General features: G+C 42.5%; 1 protein-coding gene across 1 annotated transcript in view; it reads left to right on the forward strand.

The window, feature by feature from the left end:
• The window catches only part of MMS19 (MMS19 cytosolic iron-sulfur assembly component), a 479913-nt gene extending 458175 nt beyond the window's left edge, over positions 1-21738 (forward strand). The window contains exons 29-31 of the mRNA XM_086922625.1: positions 14966-15025; positions 19452-19552; positions 21181-21738. Coding sequence (XP_086778751.1) covers positions 14966-15025; positions 19452-19552; positions 21181-21208 — 189 coding nt within the window. The 3' untranslated portion in view covers positions 21209-21738. The remainder of the gene's footprint in view (positions 1-14965; positions 15026-19451; positions 19553-21180) is intronic.
• The last annotated feature ends 239 nt before the right edge of the window (positions 21739-21977 follow it).

The raw sequence follows: 21977 nt of genomic DNA on the forward strand, positions 1-21977 counted from the left end.
CCAGGTCCCCTGTGCCAGTGCTTCTTCCCTAAAAATGTTCCACATTTAGCCCTTCAGGTCCCTGTAAATCCCTAGTAAATGGTACCTGGGTACCTAGGGCATTGGGACGGAAGAGGGTCCCCTAGGGGCCCCTCGCTTAGGCCATGCAGGCTACCACTACATCATGCATGGCCTGGTGCAGACAAAATGACAAAGTCGACATGACACACTGCCTGTGTGCCATGCCAACTAGCACTGCCTCAGGTATAGGTAAGTCACCCCACTAGTAGGCCACACAGCCCTATGGCAGAGTGCATTATACCCCAGGTATGGGCATATCTTCATGAGCAAATATGACCCTACAATATGTAAGTCCATTCTTAGATATTGTAAGTGCCAGGGAAGCCATAGAGAGTACCTGAGCTAGAAACTCATCAACTCGAGTTCCCCAGCACCATGATGGCTTCTCGGAAACCAGGAGTGTTTGGTACTAAACTACTCCTCTCAATAAACCCACACTGATGCCAGTGTGGGATTTATTGAACCATGTACTCAGAGGACACCTCAGAGGTGCCCCCTGAAAACTTGCGAACCCTGGCGTGGTCACAGAGTGGCTGTAGGCAGCCTGCCACCACCAGACATGTTTCTTTACCCTTGGGCAGAGAGCCTCTGCTTTTTGGGACCAGAAACAGTGCACATCCTGGGGAGAGGTGTCACACCTCCTCCCCCAGGAAGGGCATAGTGCTTGAGAGGGAAGCTTCAAAGGCCTGCCGCCTTTGTAATGCAACCCCCAGCCTCCAATGTTAGCAGTAGATGTCAGCCCCGGGGTTACACCTCCACTTTGGGTGAAAAGAACGGCGGGAAAAACTAGGAAGAATAGGAGGTGTGCCCACCTCTGCCTACTCCACCCCTAAGGTGGGGTAGGCGAGGTTAAACACATCTTTCAGTCCCCGCCATCTTGAAGATGGGGAGACCCATCCAGCCAGGGCTAGGACTATTCCCCTTCCCACAGGAAGATGGCATAATTGAGGGTGTGTTCACCCCAGATAAGGTGGCCATTGGCCCTTCCTGACACTCCCTTAAAATGCCCCTAAATTTAGTATTTAGGTGGCTCCCCCTGACCTGGAAACTAGTTCCTGCCGACCTAAGAAGAAGGACAAAGAAGACGCCATGGAGCGAAGACTGAAGACGCCTACTGACTTGGCCCCAGCTCTACCGGCCTGTCTCCAACTGCAAAAAACCCACAAAAGAAAACGCCGACTGTCCTACAGACAGTGACTCCCAGAATCCAAGGTAGTCTGCCTGCTCTTTGACTTAGCAGAACTCCCAAGGGCAGCGGATCTGTCCACAAGAAACCTACACACAGAACTCTGGTGCCATCTGGAACCGTGAGCACTGCCCTCTCTGCACCCGAAGCCTCCGCCTATGTCTAGGTGGCTCAGCGATCCTGACCTCAAGTCCGGCATTGGCTGACCCCTCCTGGACTCCACAACGATGCCTGCAGACTGAATCCAGAAGCTCCCCTTGACCACGACCTGCTCCGGTAAGAGGAATCCAATGTCAAAGGACACTCCTGCACCCAAAGCCCCTGGGCCTTGGTGAGCTGAACCAACGGTGCCTCTACAACCCTCAACACCTCAACTTAGCTCTGCTGTCACTGGTTTCCTCTGTTCAGCCTGCAGTGCAACGTCTGCACCCTGTTTGCCCAACCAAATTTCTCAGTTGAAAAGCATTGGGCTCCCAACGTTGTATTTGCACCCTTCACTTGGCCACCCCAGTGCTGGTGGTGTGTGACTAGTGCTGCTTTGTGGCATCTCATCTCCTTGCTCTAACCCCCTAAGCTTGGCCCTGCAACCTATCTACTTACCTGCTAGTGTTGTAAATGAATCTAGGACCCTAGTGTAATTTTCCCGATTCATGCCCTTACATAGGTATAAATTACACGATCCTTATATAGGCATAAGAATCATTACCATATTTAGACTGAGCCTATGCAGCCCAAATACGGCATGGCTACTTCCACTAAGTTCTGAGAATCAACAACGATTTCTTAGAAAAACCCGCCTTCAGCAGCTAGGGACTTCCCCTCGCCTTAATACTAATTTATCTAGGAAATCATGGAGTTTTCACAGAACTGGGTCTTTGAGTGATGTTATTAAGTCCAATCATACGTCAAACTCGGCACCTTCAAAGTATAAATATGCCTACATTTGCCCAGACAAACACACGATGGTTTGGAGCAGATCGACTAACTACTTGCCCGACGCCCTGCTGCAGCAAGTGCTGAAGGAAGCCGACCCTCCAACTGACGCACTGAGAGAAGCTGTCTTTTCTCCTGCAGAGAAATCCAGCTCCAGTGTTTCCAGGCTACCCTTGTGGGTTGCTGGGAAATCGAGTCCTGAGAGAGATACAAGACCTCCTTCCTTCTAAAACCAAGGTACGGAGCAGATTGGACCCTTAGAGAATTCTTGGATAGATCCTTGGCAGAGAAATACTAAACTTAAGCTACTCCTCACTTACTTCTTCCCTTGTACTAGACTTAGGTTAGGTACACCGGGGTAGGCGTATTTTAGAAGCACCACCGAAACTAGAAAAACGGTCACTCACGCACTTGTCACGAGTCGCCTGGACTACGGAAACACCCTATACGCCGGTTCCACCGCAAAACTCCAGAAAAAACTCCAACGCATCCAGAACGCCTCAGCCAGGCTCATACTTGATATCCCGCGTAAAGAACACATCTCTGGTCACCTGAAAAACCTCCACTGGCTCCCCGTAAATAAGAGAATTACCTTCCGCCTATTAACCCACGCACACAAAGCACTTTACGAAATTGGACCCGAATGCCTCAACACAAGACTGTCCTTCTACACCCCCTCCCGTCAACTACGATCCTCCAACCAAGCCCTGGCCACTGTTCCCCGCATCAACAAAGCCACCATGGGAGGTAGATCCTTCTCCTACCTGGCAGCCAAAACCTGGAACTCTCTTCCCACTCACCTTCGGCTTACTCAGAACCACCTAGCATTCAGAAAGCAACTTAAAACTTGGATATTCGACAAGTAACTTTCCCCCTTCCTCAAGCGCCTTGAGACCCTATGGGTATGTAGCCCGCTATATAAATTTCTGACTTGACTTGACTTATTTTATCACTGTATGTATTGTAAATGTTTTAAGGCAACTTATGGCTTAGAGACCATATCATGCTTTTACAGTACTACTTTATAATACTTTTTGTATTATATGACCTGTACTTTATAACCAGTATTACGATGGTAGCAGTACATTTCTTATGCTTGAGAAAGAAGACTGCTCAATAAATACTTTTTATTGAAAACGCCTGTCTCTCTATTTTCTCAGCACCTCTGGTGAAACGAAGCATGCACGATTCACTGAGTAAAATAGTAATCTATTGTTTCCACAACTCTAGAGATTGACTTCTTATTCTTGGGAAACAAAGTTGTCATGTTTATGCGGTTGTCAGAAACGAATCCCTTCTTGTTTATTTGAGAACGTTTCTAGTGACCTCTGAGCTAGCTGGCACTCACAATTAAGTTTAATATATACGATAGAGACCTAGTCAACCTTAGTCCTACGTCTAATCTATAGTATATGTTATGCCAATGCGCAGAGCCTATTGGGAATATAGGAACTACACTACATGGCGCCCAAAGTTTGGTTAGGCGATAATTTAACGCTAAATACTAGAGTAACTCAGTTGTGCTTTTCACACAGACCCCTTTTTCCCGTTAAAATCTCCAATAGACGCCTGGAGTGGGTAAAAGGTTAATATCAGCCAAAACAGAGTAGGACGAAAATCCTATGTATTAGTTTTTGGTTTGTTCACCATTGAAGGATACAGTGTTCCAAAATATTGTGCACCTAATCTTTGTTGCCTTGAACCTATTCTGCAAACTTTTTCAGTCAGTAAAATAATAATGTCTGACGAAGAATTAGCTGCAGCAGCAGCACAAGCAGTTTTAGACAACAGAAATAGGTTACAGATTAACCAAGATGTTATAAACATCCCGGTAAATGTAAGAAAAACCATAACTTACAAACTTATAAATAATGGAGTATCATCGAGAGGTGGTAAAGTAATCTTTGTTATAGAGGCACATGAATATCATCAAACAGAGGTATTCTATTCATGGATTCACTTTCCTCCAGCAGTTGGAGGAACACACGAGTTCCACTACTACAAAGTAGAGGAACCTCCAGAGGAATATGTTCCTTACGACGGAATTGAAATTCCATTACCTTACCAAGAGCATCAGCTCTGGTTTAAAGGCGCCCTCAAAATCACATTACCAGGCTCGGTCCACTAGGTAGACCAGGAGCTACATGGCCGGTACTAGCCAGCTACACACCACATCCTGACATAGAAAATATGACAGGTCGAGAACTATTAGCCAAGCTGAAACAGTTAATTAAAATACATAGACAATTGGTTCAATATGTCATGCGGACCTTAACAGTCGAAGCTACTGTAAGGATTCCACATCACACCCCTCACCAGGGGAACACAAACAAAATCACACCACAGACTATACAATCAGTCATTGGAAAATTGCCTGCCAAAAGGGAACAAATTCAGTTTTGGTTAGCACAAAAAATTACTCAAATTGGGGCAGTATTCCCTGATAGTACACCTCATGAGAAACACATAATTCTGACAATCTGTTTACTAATGAGGATAGAACCACATGTGGAGGACTGTGACTCTTGGGGTACAGTCTTTGCTTCAATCTACACAAAAACACATGGTGTACCGTCCATGGCGGTGATACCAGACGTTCAGAGGCAGATTCAAAATGAATACGGTCCCGAACCGGCCTTAAATCTAGGTATGAAATTGCTGAAAGATTTCAAACAGGTCTCAGCTATATTATTAGCTAACATTAGAGGTGAAGCAGCATCCGTGGCAATCCGCCAAAAGTTAAAAGAAACAGATATAACAGACCAGCCATATGAGCTTGCTAATATTATTAAAAAATCTTAAGAAGAACTAGGTAGAGATAGTTTGGGTGGCAAACCAGTAAAACCCGAATTAACAGAAAATCCTGAAAAAGTGTTTATTAAAAATAATCTCACTACTCCTAAAAAGAAGTGGGAAAATACTAAACAGACACTGCCTAAAGAGGAAAGTTCTCAGTCCAGAGGAAGATCTCCCGAACGGAGAGGTAGGTCTCCCCAACGGGAGCCCGCTGAAAAAAGGTATAACCTTAGAAATAGGGATACTTTAAGATAACCTGATAAGATATCAAGATACTGATACACGTTCCTCTCGTACCTTTCAGATTTTCTCGCAGAAATACGGAAGGAGAGGACGATCAGAACAGAAAGAGGAACGCGTGCAGTCCAAAGAAGAACAGCATGTTTCAAAAAATAAGAAAACACAATTCACCAAAAAGAAGGTAGCAAACGTAAAGATCAGACATGCCGAGGATCTTGAGAACACAACTCAAGAACGGGGAGTGGGCTCAGACAATGCTAGACAGCGCAGCAGATGTCACCATAGTTCGCAAGATCCTGATGGATCATCTGAAGACAGTGGACTTGAATGAATGCATTCAAGTTGAAACTGCAGATACCGGGGTTAGTGTACCCCACAAGTTATATGAAGTAACACTCCGGATGGAGGGGGACATAACTAGAAAAATAAGAGCACTCTTTTGGGAGAAGCTCTCGTAAGGCTATGACATTCTTCTAGCTGAACAAGACTGGCCACCTGAATTTGTCAGGCAGTGCCCACATGGCGAAGAGATAATTATGCCAGCCTTCTCAAATCACATTCCAATTCATAAAAAATACACATATGCCAGAAAATGGGCAGTAGCTCAGGCTCTGGCATTATATAAAAATCATGTAGGATGGGATGAAGACTCTCCTCACCATAAAAAACAGTTACAAAATCAACCTACTGCACAAAGGCAGTATCCAGTTAAGCAAGAAGCTAAATAACAAGTCAGGGAGATTTTAAATCAACTTGAATACCAAGCGGTGATTGAAACATGCACCTCGTCAATGAACAATCCTTTGTTTCCTGTCTCCAAACCAGACAATTCATATTGTCTAGTATTGGATTACAGACATTTAAACTCTTGTTGAAAAACTTTTGCAGTACAAAATGCACATAGTGCAGCACTGATGAATAACGTCTTGTGAAAAAATATAAAACCACATTAGATATTTCGAATGGGTTTTTCGCTCAAAATATTGCACCCGAAAGCAGGCATTTGACCGCTTTCTCAATTATGGGGATACAGCAACAATGTTGCCGTCTCCCCCAGGGATTCAAGAATAGTCCAGGGTTATTTTCAGCCAGGGTAACAGAGTTACTACAAATGTATGATGATGAGCCATTATCTTATGTCGGTGACATCTGTCTTACAGACGATGATTTGGACGTGCACTTGAAAAGAGTGAACATCATAATACTTGGGTTCGCATCTGAAGGGTATAAATTCAATTTTAAGAAATCACGAATTGCCCACCTCAACGTCCTATTTCTAGGCTACGAGTTATCAAGTAAAGGCAAAAGTCTGGCAGCCAACTTTCTAGAGAAATGTGCGCTGCTCCAACCTCCAAAGACGCTGAAAAACGTACAGTCAATTCTAGGTGTCCTGAATTTCGGAAGAACTTACGTTCTGAATTACGCAGAAAGGGTTAAACCTCTACGAACTAATCAAACCTGATTTCAGCCCAACTAATTGGACTCAAACTCACACAGAAATTTTGCGTTTAGTGCAAACAGACATGTTAGCAAAAACACAGTTAGAAACACGTGACAATGTGCGCAACCTTGTGATCCGAATCATCCCAGGGAGATGCGGATTCACGTACCTGACCTTTAATGAGGGTGAAAAGGTACCAATAGCAAACAAATCATACTTGTACACACAAGCGGAAATAAAATTCACTTCTACAGAAAAAATTCTGACAGCAGTTCAAACTGCAGTAGCAAAAGAGAGAGTTCTCTTACAGGAAAAACGAATAATTATCGTTACACCTGTACCTGCCTTAGAGGCAGTGACGAAAGCAAGCATTCGAAATGCAAAAGCTTTACATCTGAGATGGATTCAATGGGTTAACTCTCTTGCTGCAACAGACGTTGAATAAGTCTTTGACCCCTATTTGAAGACACAAGAATTTTTACAATACAACACGAATGTCCTCTGCCGGCCGAGATTTTGCCTCTAGAACATTACGGCTGTATAATATATACAGACGGATCAGCATAGCCCGCAATTCGGGGTGAATAAGCCTGTAGTGCTGCGTGTGCGATTGTTAAAGGTCTCTGGCGTGAAGGTAAATTCAGACCTATGGTCACAAAAACTCAATCACTCGGAGACTGTACAGCTCAGCGAGCTAAACTACAATGGCGCTTGGAAATACCGATCGCGAATTCCCCACACTAATAGTGTGCGATTCGTATTTCTGCGTTGAATCTTACAACGAAAATTTGCAGAGCTGGGTTAAAAACGGGTTCAAAAATTCAAAAGGTGGCTCAATCAAACACAAAATGCTTTGGGAACAAATAGTTCTTTTAAAGAAAGAACTACAAATGACTCACGTGATTCATACACTGAGTCATCAGCATGATGGCGTTCATGTTGCAGGGAATTCATTAGCTGATGAAGCAGCGAAGGCAGCTGTGCAAACGGCTTCCGTAGCTACAATCGCCACCTCAAAGCGCTACCTGCAGTAAAAGCCTCAATGGAAGGCAATCATGCAGCGTTACCTCTAAACTATCCACTCACATATACATACATAATTGATGCAAACTCCGTTCCTTTTGCTCGAATCCCTGGAGTGAGGGACAGAGTAATTCCAAACAGGAAGCGGAGCGCTTACTTGGTAAAAGAAGCACATATGGGAGAGGGTCTGAGACATCACAGTATCTTAGAATCTCTAATAGAATTAGAAGAGATGTATTGGTGGCCAGGAAGGAGCATCCAAGTTTACGAATTTGGAATAAACTGTGATACCTGTTACAGATATCATAGCTTTGACAACCACCGGATACCTGACTACAGTGTAGCCAGCCCAGTTCAGATGCCTTTGTTAGACAGCATTAGACTATCTACACGCAGACGTCCTCATGTACAGATGCGGTCCCACAACTACTAGGACAAGAGTCATTTGGATGTGGCCCCAGCGCTCGGCTGACGCCAGAACTTTTATAAAGGATTTGCGAGTCTTTATCGGCACATAGGCAATCGGCACGCTACATTCTGACCAGGGTCCTGCGTTTAACTCTTGAGCTTACAAAGAGGCCATGGCTAGCTTGGGCGTTGCATTGCGGTATTGTATTCCCTTCCATCCTGAGGGTAATGCGGTAGTGGAAAGAAAAAACCGTGACATAAAGCAATCCATAACAGCTAAGGTATTAGGTTCGGGTGATGGGTGGGTCAAACATCTAATAAGTGTCCAACGTAGTCTTAACAATCTGCCAAGAAATTCTCTGGGTGGATTCACTCCATATGAATTACTATTTGGTACTAGAATGATAATCGAAGACCTCGATTGTCAAACTTCAGTGGTGGAACAAAAACCCTTTGATGTCCAAGATCGTTTGGCTGTTTTACAGGACTTAAATGAAACAAAAAGAAGTCTGAGTAACACGATACAGAAGCCAACGACCACTGAAGAAAAACCACCTGTCCCAGCAAGGCCTGTCTGGATTCCAAAGATTGGGGATCTTGTCAGGGAAAAAATCGCGGTAAAGAAGGAATTTGGGCCTTCTTACAGAAAAGCAGTACCTGTCTTGGCAATCCAAGGAACAAGATCAGTAGTACTACCGCCCCTTGCTGGTAAAATGGAGAACAGAGTTGTGTCCATCGACCTGGTCAAACCACAACATGTGGCCAATATTAAGTAGTAGGCCCAGTGGACTCCCAAGATGTAGCAGAAGACCAAATCTTGCTACTATCCAAGAGGTTCAAACTGAAAGACTTATCACCTTTGATAAACCTGCAGTAAGAAAAGAAGGACTATGTAACAAAACCATGGAACTCGTGCCTCTTGAGACCCAAATAACAGTTCGTCTAGAAACACCTGTCTACAATGATGTAGCCCCTAACTATACCAATATGACAAAGGAAGAAGCAACTCCAAAGATTAATAACAATCCTGATGCAATTCCAACAATTGACAGAACTGCCTCTGGCTATTTTATCAACTTTGATACTTTCTCTGAGTATCCCAGTGAACCTGAAGAAACGCCAGCAAATAAAACTTTCAAAGAAAAGATAACCGAACTCTTTCATCAACTTGAAAAAATATATCTGGTTTCACCATGGATTGAGTTTTGGATTGTGTTAGGTGTACTTTTCCTCCTGCTCTGGCTCATTTTGGTTTTAAGCTTGGGAAAAATGTTAGATGGAAAATACAGTACAATGGACACAGCAAGTCAGAAAATCAACTTGGTCCTAAAACCTCACAAATCATCCCATCGTGAAAAAAGAGACCGCTCATCAGTAAACATCACAGCCGTTCCTTTACCTGGTGGTATAGCATGGGACAGAACTGATTGACATCTATGGCCCGGTGGAGCTGCTGAAGATTCCACACCAGTTCAAGGTTTCTTTGAGTGACTTTGTATTGCCCAGCACATTTTCTGATGATTGGGACTTTGAGACTATTAATAATATGATGTCAGATTTAGAAATGTCTGCAAAATTTACAGAACATGACTATTTAGAAGGGTCATCAGTTTATGAACAAATGTATTGTTTTAATCATTATGGTCACCGTTATTTGCATAAATCTGCAAGCCCTAGGAACGTTTTTACATATAATCAATGGGAACATTGTCCAACGCCGCCAAAGGGCAGCTCAAAAACATTTTAGGAAAAGTTTCCATACTTCTCAGGGTTTAATGTTACAAATCCAGAAACGTTTTATTTCAAAAATTTGAATAAAACAGGAATAAAAACAATGTTGACCAATACTAAACAAATTAATTCAGCAAACTTTTATGCTCAGCTGTCTACATTAGGTTTCGACTTTTGGAAAGACAACATTGAGACAAAAACTGTCTGGGGCACGAAAGACTGGCAGGTGCAAGGTTTAGAAGCCTTGTTCAGAGCCTGCATTATACCAGAACAAATAATGTTTTTAAATGACACTGTTCAACAGACTTCTTGTCTTGGCCTGGCTAAGATAAAGGATTTAAACAAACCGTCTATACCTAAACCCACATCTGAGAGTAATGATACTACAGAAAAGGAGGTAGACGTACCATATATTTTAACACACAGCAGAACTAATCCTGATTGGAGAAAATGGTTAATCTGGCCCACAGACACTAATAACTGTCACGATAGATTCCTGAACAAAACACAGGGGGTTCAAACTGAACAGGCCAGATCAAAGATATTCCCAGAGACAACATCCAGGGATAGTAACAACATACTTTGTAGGAAAACTATGCCTTGAGTGGCTTCAGACACCCACACTTCCAGAAATCAAACAACACTTATCTTTACTTAAAGAAGGCAATGATTTGCGAGATTTCTTAATGGGACCTTGCAAACCACGTCAAAAACGTTTCATATACGCCGGTATATACGCTGCGTACAACGAAGCTTGGAAAATAACGCAAATGGAAACCGCAGAAAGAATACAAGAAATTGATCGTATTAATTTAGAGAAAGCTCTCTCTGAGTGGACAATGGGTTAACAACTCTGTCCTCCAGAATATATTCATTGGACAATATTGTATCCTCTGCAATTGACATGATGGAACAGGACTTGCTAATGTTACAACATGGCCAGTCTCAATTACGTTCTATAATGCAGTTAGGCTGGACATTGCAAAATCTTCGTTCAGGCTACGTGCCATGGCGTTTAATCAACACAACGTCATTGTTTGCTGTATTTAACCTTACAGATAAATAAATCTCTTTGGCACAAAGAGGAGCAGACTATACGGTGCTGAGCATTGAAAAACTGGAAAGATTACCATTGACAGTTTCTGAGAAGCCTGTCATTGAATGGATAATACATGGCACCATTTCGATACCAGGAACGATTTTCCAATTTCAGTGTTGTCTACAGCATATACCAACGGGCCTGTATGAAAGGTTGGGTAAAGAATACATTAAGTCGACCTGGACTTTACCTTACACACACAAATGTTGAAATAAGGGAAAGGAGGTATTCCTTAGTGGTAAAAATTGTAAGAACTCACTAAGTGGTACACTTTTGTGCCAAGGTATTAATTTACATGGAGCCTGCGAAGGTTCTGCAAATAACCTCTCTTGCCACCTGCACGGTACACCCTCCACAGTGATAGAACCAATTTTCAGGCAGCTATCCAATGGCAGCTACGTTATGCTCAATGATCACAGCTGTTGTGGCATGTCGTTAGTGTGTCATCCCGGGTCACTTGTTGTATGGAAGTGTTGTATCCAAAGAGCAAGACAGTCAGTGGGACGGCATTACGGCCTTCACTGAATATCTCTTCTATACAAATTGATACTTTAAGCAGAATGAAAGTCATTTGTTTGCAAAAGACTGTGCCACTGACCTCGTCGAAAGAAACGTATGATCTGCAAGTTGCAAGGACTTCTACAGAGATACATGCCTTATTATCAACAAACTGTCCAGTACATTTCGCAGAAATGTTAAGTCAAATCTTAAACATGTCTGATACCAGTGGCATCGCATATGTATTTAAGACGATTTTTTTGGGACTGTTAACACCATTTGATGCAGTCTTCTGCATTTTTCCAAATTTCGTGCACTCTGTGTTCGGCGTTCTGCCTCTTATTTTGGGACTCGTAGCAGGAATTCTATTTTTTTTCCTTCTGGTCCGATATGGCAAGTCCGGTCACCACCGATACCCAGAATACCATGGAACAATCCCTCCTTGCCATGAGGTATCGTGAGAGAATTACACAGATTCTTGGCTTGGCTAAGAGATTTGAACACAACTTGGTTTCTATCGTTCAGACCAATCTGGCAAGATTGCATCTTACCTGTTCTACGATGCCTGCTTTGCGGAAAGGAATGAGTGTTGGACATTTGTCTTGCACTTCCATCAGTCCTGCCATCGGATGTCGACGCCTTGCTAGGTCCGGTAACGACTCATGCATTGTGTTGTCCCCAACGGCTACCAATCCTGATGACGGCATTCATTGAGGTCTCACCAGTAAGTCTAACTGAGGGTGAGATACGAGGATCAACAGGCACACAGGTACCATCTGATATGAACATTGCTAATGCGGCAGTTGGCGCTGACGACAGTGCTCCTCATCTGTGCACATTTGATCTACTTGATGAAATAGTTTCACTTTCACCTACTGTGGTAGACGATTTCTTTGCCAGCCTAGATGATCTGATGTTTTCTCCTGACATCGAGAATAACTCTTGATTCATGCACACAGCGTTCCCTGAACTCTGAAATTCGGCCTTCCTGTTTTCAAAACAAAGACTTCTAACTTTGTAAACTCTATTTTTCTCAAACGATTGCATTTTTTTTTCTCCCGCAAAAACATTGAATTTTGTGGCACAGACTAATCTGCTTAAAGTAGAACTATTCTTAGAGAACAAGAAATTCTTTTTGAACACATCCTAGAGGAAAAATTTGGCCTTGTCCTCATTACTATAAATACTGACATGCTATGTTATATTATGAAACAGTCTCGACTTTTTTTCTGTATTTCAGAGCTATTTTCATAAATGTAATTACATGGTTCATTCGGTTTGCATTTCAGCCATGATACTTTATGCTTAGAATGACATTTTCCTTAAAATGCAGACAGTAGAAATGCTTAATTTTTTAGTGTATAACCATTTCAAGTACATTTTATGTATTTTGGGGTGGGATTGTAAACACATGCCTTAGATATGTTCAGTGCGTGTACATTTAGTTTATTGAACTTAATATCGTGGAGTGGGTGTTGTAAATGAATCTAGGACCCCAGTGTAATTTTCCCGATTCATGCCCTTATATAGTTATAAATTACACGATCCTTATATAGGCATAAGAATCATTACCAAATTTAGACTGAGCCTATGCAGCCCAAATACGGCATGGCTACCTACTTCCACTAAGTTCCGAGAATCAACAACGATTTCTTAGAAAAACCCGCCTTCAGCAGCTAGGGACTTCCCCTTGCCTGAATACTAATTTATCTAGGAAATCATGGAGTTTTCACAGAACTGGGTCTTTGAGTGACGTTATTAAGTCCAATCATACGTCAAACTCTGCACCTTCAAAGTATAAATATGCCTACATTTGCCCAAACACACAGTGGTTTGGAGCAGATCGACTAACTACTTGCCCGACGCCCTGCAGCAGCAAGTGCCGAAGGAAGCCGACCCTCCAGCTGACGCACTGAGAGAAGCTGTCTTTTCTCCAGCCGAGAAATCCAGCTCCAGTGTTTCCAGGCTACCCTTGCGGGTTGCTGGGAAATCGAGTCCTGAGAGAGAGATACAAGACCTCCTTCATTCTAAAACCAAGGTACGGAGCTGATTAGACCCTTGGAGAATTCTTGGATAGATCCTTGGCAGAGAAATACTAAACTTAAGCTACTCCTCACTTACTTCTTCCCTTGTACTAGACTTAGGTTAGGTACACCGGCGTAGGCATATTTTAGAAGCACCAGTTGAGTACTTTTAGTCATTATTTTATCACTGTATGTATTTTAAATGTTTAAGGCAACTTATGGCTTAGAGACCATATCATGCTTTACAGTACTACTTTATAATACTTTTCGTATTATATGCCCTCTACTTTATAACCAGTATTACGATTGTAGCAGTACATTTCTTATGCTTGAGAAAGAAGACTGTTCAATAAATACTTTTTATTGAAATGCCCGTCTCTCTATTTTCTCAGCACCTCTGGTGAAACGAAGCATGCACGATTGACTGAGTAAAATAGTTATCTATTGTTTCCGCAACTCTAGAGATTGATTTCTTATTCTTGGGAAACAAAGTTGTCATGTTTATGCGGTTGTCAGAAACAAATCCCTTCTTTTTTATTCAAGAAAGTTTCTAGTAACCTCTGAGCTAGCTGGCACTCACAATTAAGTTTAATATATACGATAGAGACCTAGTCGACCTCAGTCCTACGTCTAATCTATAGTATATGTTATTCCAATGTGCAGAGCCTATTGGGATATAGGAACTACACTACACAAGCAGTCTCGCTTCAAGCACCCCCAGTCTCCATTGAAACACATTAAGCCCATCTCCGAATTTGACTTCTGCACCCGGCCACCCTTTGCCGCTGGTGGTACAGACTGTGTGCTTGCCCGAACTTTAACCTTTGCTGATCTTAAACCCCAAAGACTGGAACTGTAAGTTGGGTACTTATCCGTGAAACCGCATTATTGTTTTCATCTATAGGATAACATTGAACTGTTTGAAAATTGCAGTCGACTTTTAAAAAACTAAAGTATTTTTCCTGAAAAACGTACTTAGCATTTTGTGAAGATCTTGCTCTTAAAATAAAACTTATAGTTTATTTTTATAAAAGTGGTGTGGATCTCCTTTTTGATTTGTGTGTCAGTCATTGTGTGTAAAATAAATGTCTTACACTGCTCAGAGTTAGGCCTAAGGCTTCTCGCACATACTACCACTAATTGAGCACTTTGGGTTTACATTGAGCCCTATACACTTCTGGTGAATCTCTGGGCTCTGTATTATGTAGAAGCGCTGATAAAACATCTGTCTGTTTTGGTTGTATTATTGCACAAAATAGTAACACATTGGCACTGAAAACAGGAAAATGTCCTTGTACCTTTGTAGTAAGGATCACTCTCACATTATTTCCAGATAACCCCAGTCATCTAACTTCTGGATAGTTGAGATCCCGCTGCTGCTTGGCACTTTTCAACTCGACTGAGCGCTTCTGCTTTGGTGTTGGCTTACTTTGAGCTGGTCATAGCAGATTCAGGCTATCAGTTGAAAGAATGCTGAATGAATGTAAAATTGGATCGATTTTAATGCTAGATTTGTCTTTTTGCAGGCTGTCCGGATTGCTGCATTACAGTGTGTGCATGCTGTAAGCCAACTTCCAACCCATCTGGTGAGTTGCTTATTTTAGAAAAATCAATAGTTGTGATTTCCTTTTCTTCGATAGATTAATACTGGGACTCTCAGGTAGCCTTGCAGATCAGGTTTTTACTGCTTTTAAGTGGTGACTTGGGGGGGGGGGGGGGGGGGGGGGTTAAGGAATCACTTTCAGAAACGCTTTACTAGTGTAAATTGATTCTTCTGTCTTAAGATTGTGTGCAATGCAAGTAATGTTTATCTGCTTACATATGTTGTTTTGTGCACATATATTTCTTCTGCATTGATAAACAGACAATAATTTGGGAGCCATTAACATCTGGACCTCATCCTTATTCTGTTTTCGTCATTTACTTTAGAGCAATTTCCTCTCTGCAGAGGAGGTTATTTAGCAGCGCATGCGGTGCTCTAGCTAATGTTAAGTCTCGCCCAGCGAAAGCAGCGCATACCCTGCTCTCGCTAATGCGAGTACCTTTTGGAATTGATTCTGCAGAACACTCTCATACACGCGTCTGCATGGACAAAAATGGCTTCTCTCGCCATCTGTCCATGGCAGAAGGCATAGTCTGTCGGACTATGGACAGCCCGACGCCATCTTGCGATGCTTTTGTTGTCATAACAACGAAAAAGCGATCGCTTTCACTGTCACTTGTTTTTAAATGCCACAGAATCTGCCCAAACATTTTAATGTCAAGGTAGGTATTTACAAAGCATGTACAGATCTGCACTACTGTGATATATATGACCCAGAGCCCTGATGTTTTACCCTCATGAATGCACGTGGGATCTCAGGTCATTGTCCCCCAGATATGCCGCTTATGGCCGATAATGCACACACAAATCCACGCACACACAACCTGGAGCACATTCCCCATATCTATAAGGAGATGTAAAAGTTGTGCATCTGGTACACTGCCACCTCCATGGGAGATTTGTACACTGACACCTCCATGGGAGAATTTGCAAGAATGTCGGTTTTGCAGGCTGCCTCCGCCGCAAAGCTTGTTATCGAGGTGCACAAGAGTGCCCCCGCTGGTATCGACCAACCTTATGTTTTTGGCAGGCCGCAAGACAGGGTGAGAAGTGCAGGGATTCTGCTTTGTTGTGAACAAGAGCACACAAGGCTCTGCGGCAGTCGTTTGACAGTTCACACTAACACAGAAGCTGCAACCAATTCCAGCGCACTCCAGATTCTGAATGCTATTTCGGCGCCCGGCACACTTTTATAGGAGGCTCTGGCTGTCGTCACATGGTGTCAAATCCCTGTATGCAAATGAGCACGCGCGGGCCGCGGACTCGCCAGCCCCTCCCTGAACCTTGGCAGGGACAGTAAACACCACAGGACGTTCTTCTGCCAGCCTTGCTGCTCTTATCTCAGAGCGCCCAGCCTGCAGACAAACGCCCCACTCCGAACACAATGTTCCAAGGGAGGCTGCAACAAACCGTCAGACTTGGGAAATATTGTTAGCGCTGACTGTTTTGATTGTGCCCTGGTCGTGGTGTAACCGCGCGCACAAGCTGTTTCACACGCACACTTGAATTATGTAAATGAGCCTCGGAATCTGCACCGTGAAAAACAATGCAACGAAAGAGCGACAAATCCCACAACAGCCGCTAGTGGAATATTATTTGTCCCGCAGTGAGTCCAAAAGTCCTGTTGGAAGCAACTAGGCACATCTCGTGTCTGTCGGAGACTTTGTTTTGGCTACAGAAAAACTTTTAAAACATGTGCTCTTCTTAACATTTGGAGCCAGTGAGTTATTTTACAATTTGTAATGTGAGCACAGGCATATTGTCGCATATGCAATGCTATTGTTTTAAGTAGTTCATTAGTAAGTAATTGACAGTATTATTACAAAATAAAATCAACTTCAGAAGTAGGAAAGGTTGAGTCTTCCCTGCTGTGCATTTAAACGTTTGCTGCAAAGATCACACTAGAGTTCAGTTACATGTGATTATTTATGCGCCTACCCTCTGTGGTATCTAATCGGTTGTTATATGGCCTTCAGTACCCCTTAGAGCCCGTGCACCGAGCTGTCTAACTCACAAAAGTGGTTTGGTGCAAAAAGTGCAAAACATGAGGGCCTTCGAGGCCCCTGAGATGCAGCTGCTGGGATGTGCTCGCCTCGTCTGCTGCTGATGATACATAACAAAGCACTTATTTAAGCCGCTTCTAGGCTCTAGGACCCTCTTCTCTGCGATGGAACTTGAGTGCACCAATGTGTTAATACATTTCCTCATGTGCACAGAAACCAGGGCTAATTGAATTAAGCAACAGGGGAGGACCAAATTATGCCCCTGGATTGACTCAATTATGCGGCAAGAAAAGGCAATTTATGCAGCGCAATGCGGCACATTTTGTGGTTTTATTACTCCTTATTTTGACATTTTTACTCATCTTAACACTGTCTAGGGAAAGGTTTTACCTCAGTAGTACCAGTTTACTAACAATAAGGAACTGAAAGGTGACCAGTCAACCTTTACCTCTGAATGGCCTTCCATTGTGCTGCAGCATGTCGCCATTTTTAGTAACTTTTTATTGTTAGAGCTAGAAACGAATATCTTGGTTAAAATCTGTATATTAATGCAGCAGGTGATGGATTATATGGCAAATGCAACACACTGTAATTATGCTGAAAACGTCAGGGTCACTGAATCACACTATTCCTGTGCCCATATTTAAACCCATCTGATACATCAGGTTCCTAGTGTGGAGATTTAAGAAAGAAAGGATGATTCCTTTGCGCTTGGTTGCATTGGAGGAGAAGGTTTAAGGTGGATTCTTTTTGGTAAATAATTCCATTACAGAATTCTGTGAGCCCTACATTATCTGTTAAGGAATATTGTGGCAAATAAATCTGTGGAAAATTGAGCACTTAACAAAAATTACGATATTCGGATAGTCAAGGAAAGGGGTGGGATGTCTACGAGAGAGAAAGGCGGCCAACAACTCATGCAACTGCCCTGGTATTAGTGAAGTTTGAGTTAAATATGGCGCGAAGTTGCTTTATAAATATGAAAGCTTGCAGTTTTGCGCTTTTATTACTGTTGATATATAAATACAGACAAAATGAATCCGTGGTACTGTTAATATTTAGTTTTCTCTTAGAAAATAGAGGTCATATTTCTTATTGGAATTGGAGTTTGCCGCCCTGCTGTCAGGCTTGGCCATTCCAATTGTGTACTGATTGCTCACCTTTACCTAGCTGTCACCCAGTGGCTTCCAACACAGAAGCAAGCGAGCCGAGCCGGACTGGCCTATAGGGCAGTGGGACAAGGGCAGACCTGAAAGGTCTATTGTTTTGGCTGTTTGTCGGTCTGTTTTTTTTATTGTTGATTTCTCTGATATTACACAAACATTGCATGTGGCAAGCACAAATGCCTACTGTCTCCCATAGCTTGCAATACGCGGTGTATTCAAGCGGTGCTGTGAAATGGTAATAGAGCCACTGCGTGGAATACACCGCTCACAGTGAAGCAGATACTGCTATTTCTGGCCCACTCATAAAAAATTTGTAGAAAATGTGGCTTAGTTGGTCTGCTGTCGTCGGAACACCGCACAGCTATTAAATGTTTAGGATCGGATCCTCTGAAACACCCAGACTGGCTCAAGGATGTCTCCAAATGGGTGACCACGGAGGAGATACACATTAAACATTGCCGTAAGGATGACAAACTAGAGGACGACCTAAGAGCCGGGCCGCTATACTCTCGGATTTGAAAGAACCCACAGGCACTACCCCTCTGGAGAGAATAGCGGAGTGATGCTCCGGGGGGTCCCTTTATCATTATCATCAAGGGAAGGAGGGGAGGGGTGGACCCGGTTGTAAATCACGCTTCACCTGACACTACTTCATGATCATTTCACATAAGACTATTCCTTACTACTTATAAGGAGACCAGATATGAGAGCAGCGGGGGGGAGGTCCGTTGTTCTGGTAATATTAAAGATAACAATATGATGTTGAATTGTGTACCAATAACACGCATCTTGTATCCTACGAAGCTTCAATCAAGGTCATTTAAAGAAAAAAAACTTGCTGTGCAGCCTGAAAAGTTACCAAGCTGCCTTACACCTGAATAAGACCACCACTGACTGTGATGATGCCTAGCATGAGTGGTATTAATATTTTGCAAGGCCTAGACCATAGAATGTTGTGTTTACTGCCTAGTATGTCTTCCCAGACACCTGTGTAACATGGAGCTTCTATAATGAGAATCGTTGCAAAAGCATTCAAAGCCCCCACATAAATGATAATAGCTAATTGAATTCACTTGAATCAGATGTGGTTTTCAGTGTATTTGGAAATACCAAGAATATCCATGTGTGTGCCTGCACTGCCTACATGCATGCATTCTGTCGATTTAGAAAGTTTAACTGCATGTATCTGCTTTTTCAGTTGCCACCACCGTTCATTGTGCTTCTGCTTTATTGTCTTTAGCTCCTGCCCTATAAGCAACAAGTGATTCGTGCCTTGGCCAAACCCCTGGATGACAAGAAGAGGCTAGTGAGAAAGGTGGCAGTTGCTGCACGGGGTGATTGGTGAGCTCTTAGTTTCCACTATGGACTTTTTTGTAAAACAGTAATAACAGGAATTAAGTTTTCTAAATCTACATGTCTAAGGCACACATTTCTACAGAAATCTACCTGTCATATAGAGAAATCAACTTTCCCTACCTACTTTCTTATCAATTATGTGGGTGGGATTAGAAACATTATAATACATGTGTCTACTTTGAAAGGGAAAAAAGCAATGTTCTGTTTCAGTGCTAAAGTGAACACCTCTTTTACTGGGCAAAGTGGTGTATTCGTGTACACCCAAAAAGTATTCGCAAAAAAGCTCTTGAATAGGTAGCTTCAAGTATTTGCATATTGGTCATCTCACAAAGCAACTTGCAGTCCATTTGCTCTTAAAGTTCAAGGTTACTAGCTTCATGCTAGTACAAAACAAGTACACTCTATGCATGTGACTAAAGGGGTTTCTAACAGTATAGTATTTACTATAGCAAGTAACTATAATTTTTCTCTGGTAACCAAACTTATGGGCCACTTGCAAGCTTCACCTTACACCACTAGTTCCTCTATATTTGTCTATGAATAACCACATGGCTGCTAGGGGTTCCCCCCCCCCCCCTGTGCTGGAAAATGCCATTTTAGTGGCACCATGACGAGCTCAGCTCGTCATCAGCACACGACACCCGTGGGTGATGACGAGCTGAGCTCGTCATCCGCATCGAAAGGGTTAAAGACCATGTTGAGTATCTCTCTTTAGCTGATGCTTACTTTGCAGCAAATTTCACCTCCAGAGTATTTAGTTTGCTTGTACTGAGAATACTAGCCACACATTCAAGGCCAGACTATGCCTAAATTATACCTGAAATGCAAATCAGTTCAGTTTTTGCGCCAGTGCTTTTCCCAGCAGACTAGTGATACGTTTGAGATCTCAAACAGGACAGAGGAACAAATGCGCTGGATCTGTTTAAACTATGGGAAATGCTGGAGAGGGACAAGTGGTGGCAGCTTCCGTTGGGTTTAATTAAACATTGTTGTTCATCTACACTTAATTACTCTGTAGAATGTTAATGAGGAGCTTAAAAACACACAGTACTGACATGAACGCACACACAAAATGCATCATGTGCGGGACCACTCCGCCTCCCTCCCCCACCCCATCATACGTGGCACCTCTCACCCCCCCTCTTCGTTCTTATCTTCTGCTCTCCCTCTTTCTTCCTCTTGACAGAATAGTTATTTTTGATAGTAGATGGTTGATTTGTAATGTACACCAGCTGTTGAATGTAAAAGCAGCATGCACATTTTCTGGCTATTCCAAAGCACCCCTGGTGCTCTGCCAGAGAACGGCACAGTTGCAACCCTCCTCATAGCGTCTTATTTCTTTACTGACAAATGTTGTCGACGTAATGTGATGGTTTGATTATGATATAATGAAACCGATCTGAAACAAAAACACACAGTACTAATTCAAACAAGCAAGCTAATTTTTTTGCCTGTTTCACTTTTTTTCCTGGAGGAGAAGCTGGTAAGTTAGTTTGTAGATATAAGAGGGCAACATATTATGTTGGGCAATGGAAACACCTGTAAGACCTCTAAATGACCACAACTTAAATAAGAAAAAAACAACAATAACCTATCTTATTTATATGTTTCAGGTTTCTCTTGGGAACCCCGGGTAGCTGAGCTACATCTAAACACTAAATCCAGCAGCACTTATGGAGACAATCTTACCAGGAAGCCAATATTCTGCTGAGCCATTAGCAATTTTATGGACCAAGATCACCAACTGTGCCCTGAGTTTGTAAAGAGATAAAGCAGTAGGCTTGGTAAACAACTGAAGAGAAAGGCATGTGTATGTCACTGTGCGTGATCACTGGTCGGTCTCCTGTCACATTTAGAAGAACAGAATGGACCAGAACATCTTGAGCAATACTTAATTGCCTGGTTGAAAATATTCTGCTTGGCTTTTAAAGGAACCACATTGGTGAAGACTGAAGTCTATTCAGTGGATTTTGGAATTACACTAGTTTACTATAGGTGGACATACTCTCATTCTAACCCATGCTTGAGAAGGAATAGATGTTACTTGGCCATGCAGTTACAATTCCTTTACTCAACATAGAAGGGGGACAAATAATTTGTACATTGTTGTGTTTATCTCTGTGGACATTGAAGATTAAACACCCCTGAAAATATATACATTTTAAAAAATATATATGCTTTGCGCTTGAAATGTTCTCTTGCATTAACAGGGATTGTGCAACTGTATCATCCTGGGTGGATTCTTGCACCATAAAACCTTTCAGTCTGTCGTCATTTCTCCTGTCCCAGCACGTAGTTTGTGTATATTTCAGGTATGCTAATTGTTCCACACTTTCTCTCTTGGGATTGGGGTATGGTTTGAAAATCATTCCATAATTTATTATAGAATTATCAATAGTTCTAGGCATGT

Source organism: Lissotriton vulgaris, chromosome 5 (genome assembly GCF_964263255.1).
Source record: "Lissotriton vulgaris chromosome 5, aLisVul1.2, whole genome shotgun sequence".
NCBI lineage: Eukaryota > Metazoa > Chordata > Amphibia > Caudata > Salamandridae > Lissotriton > Lissotriton vulgaris.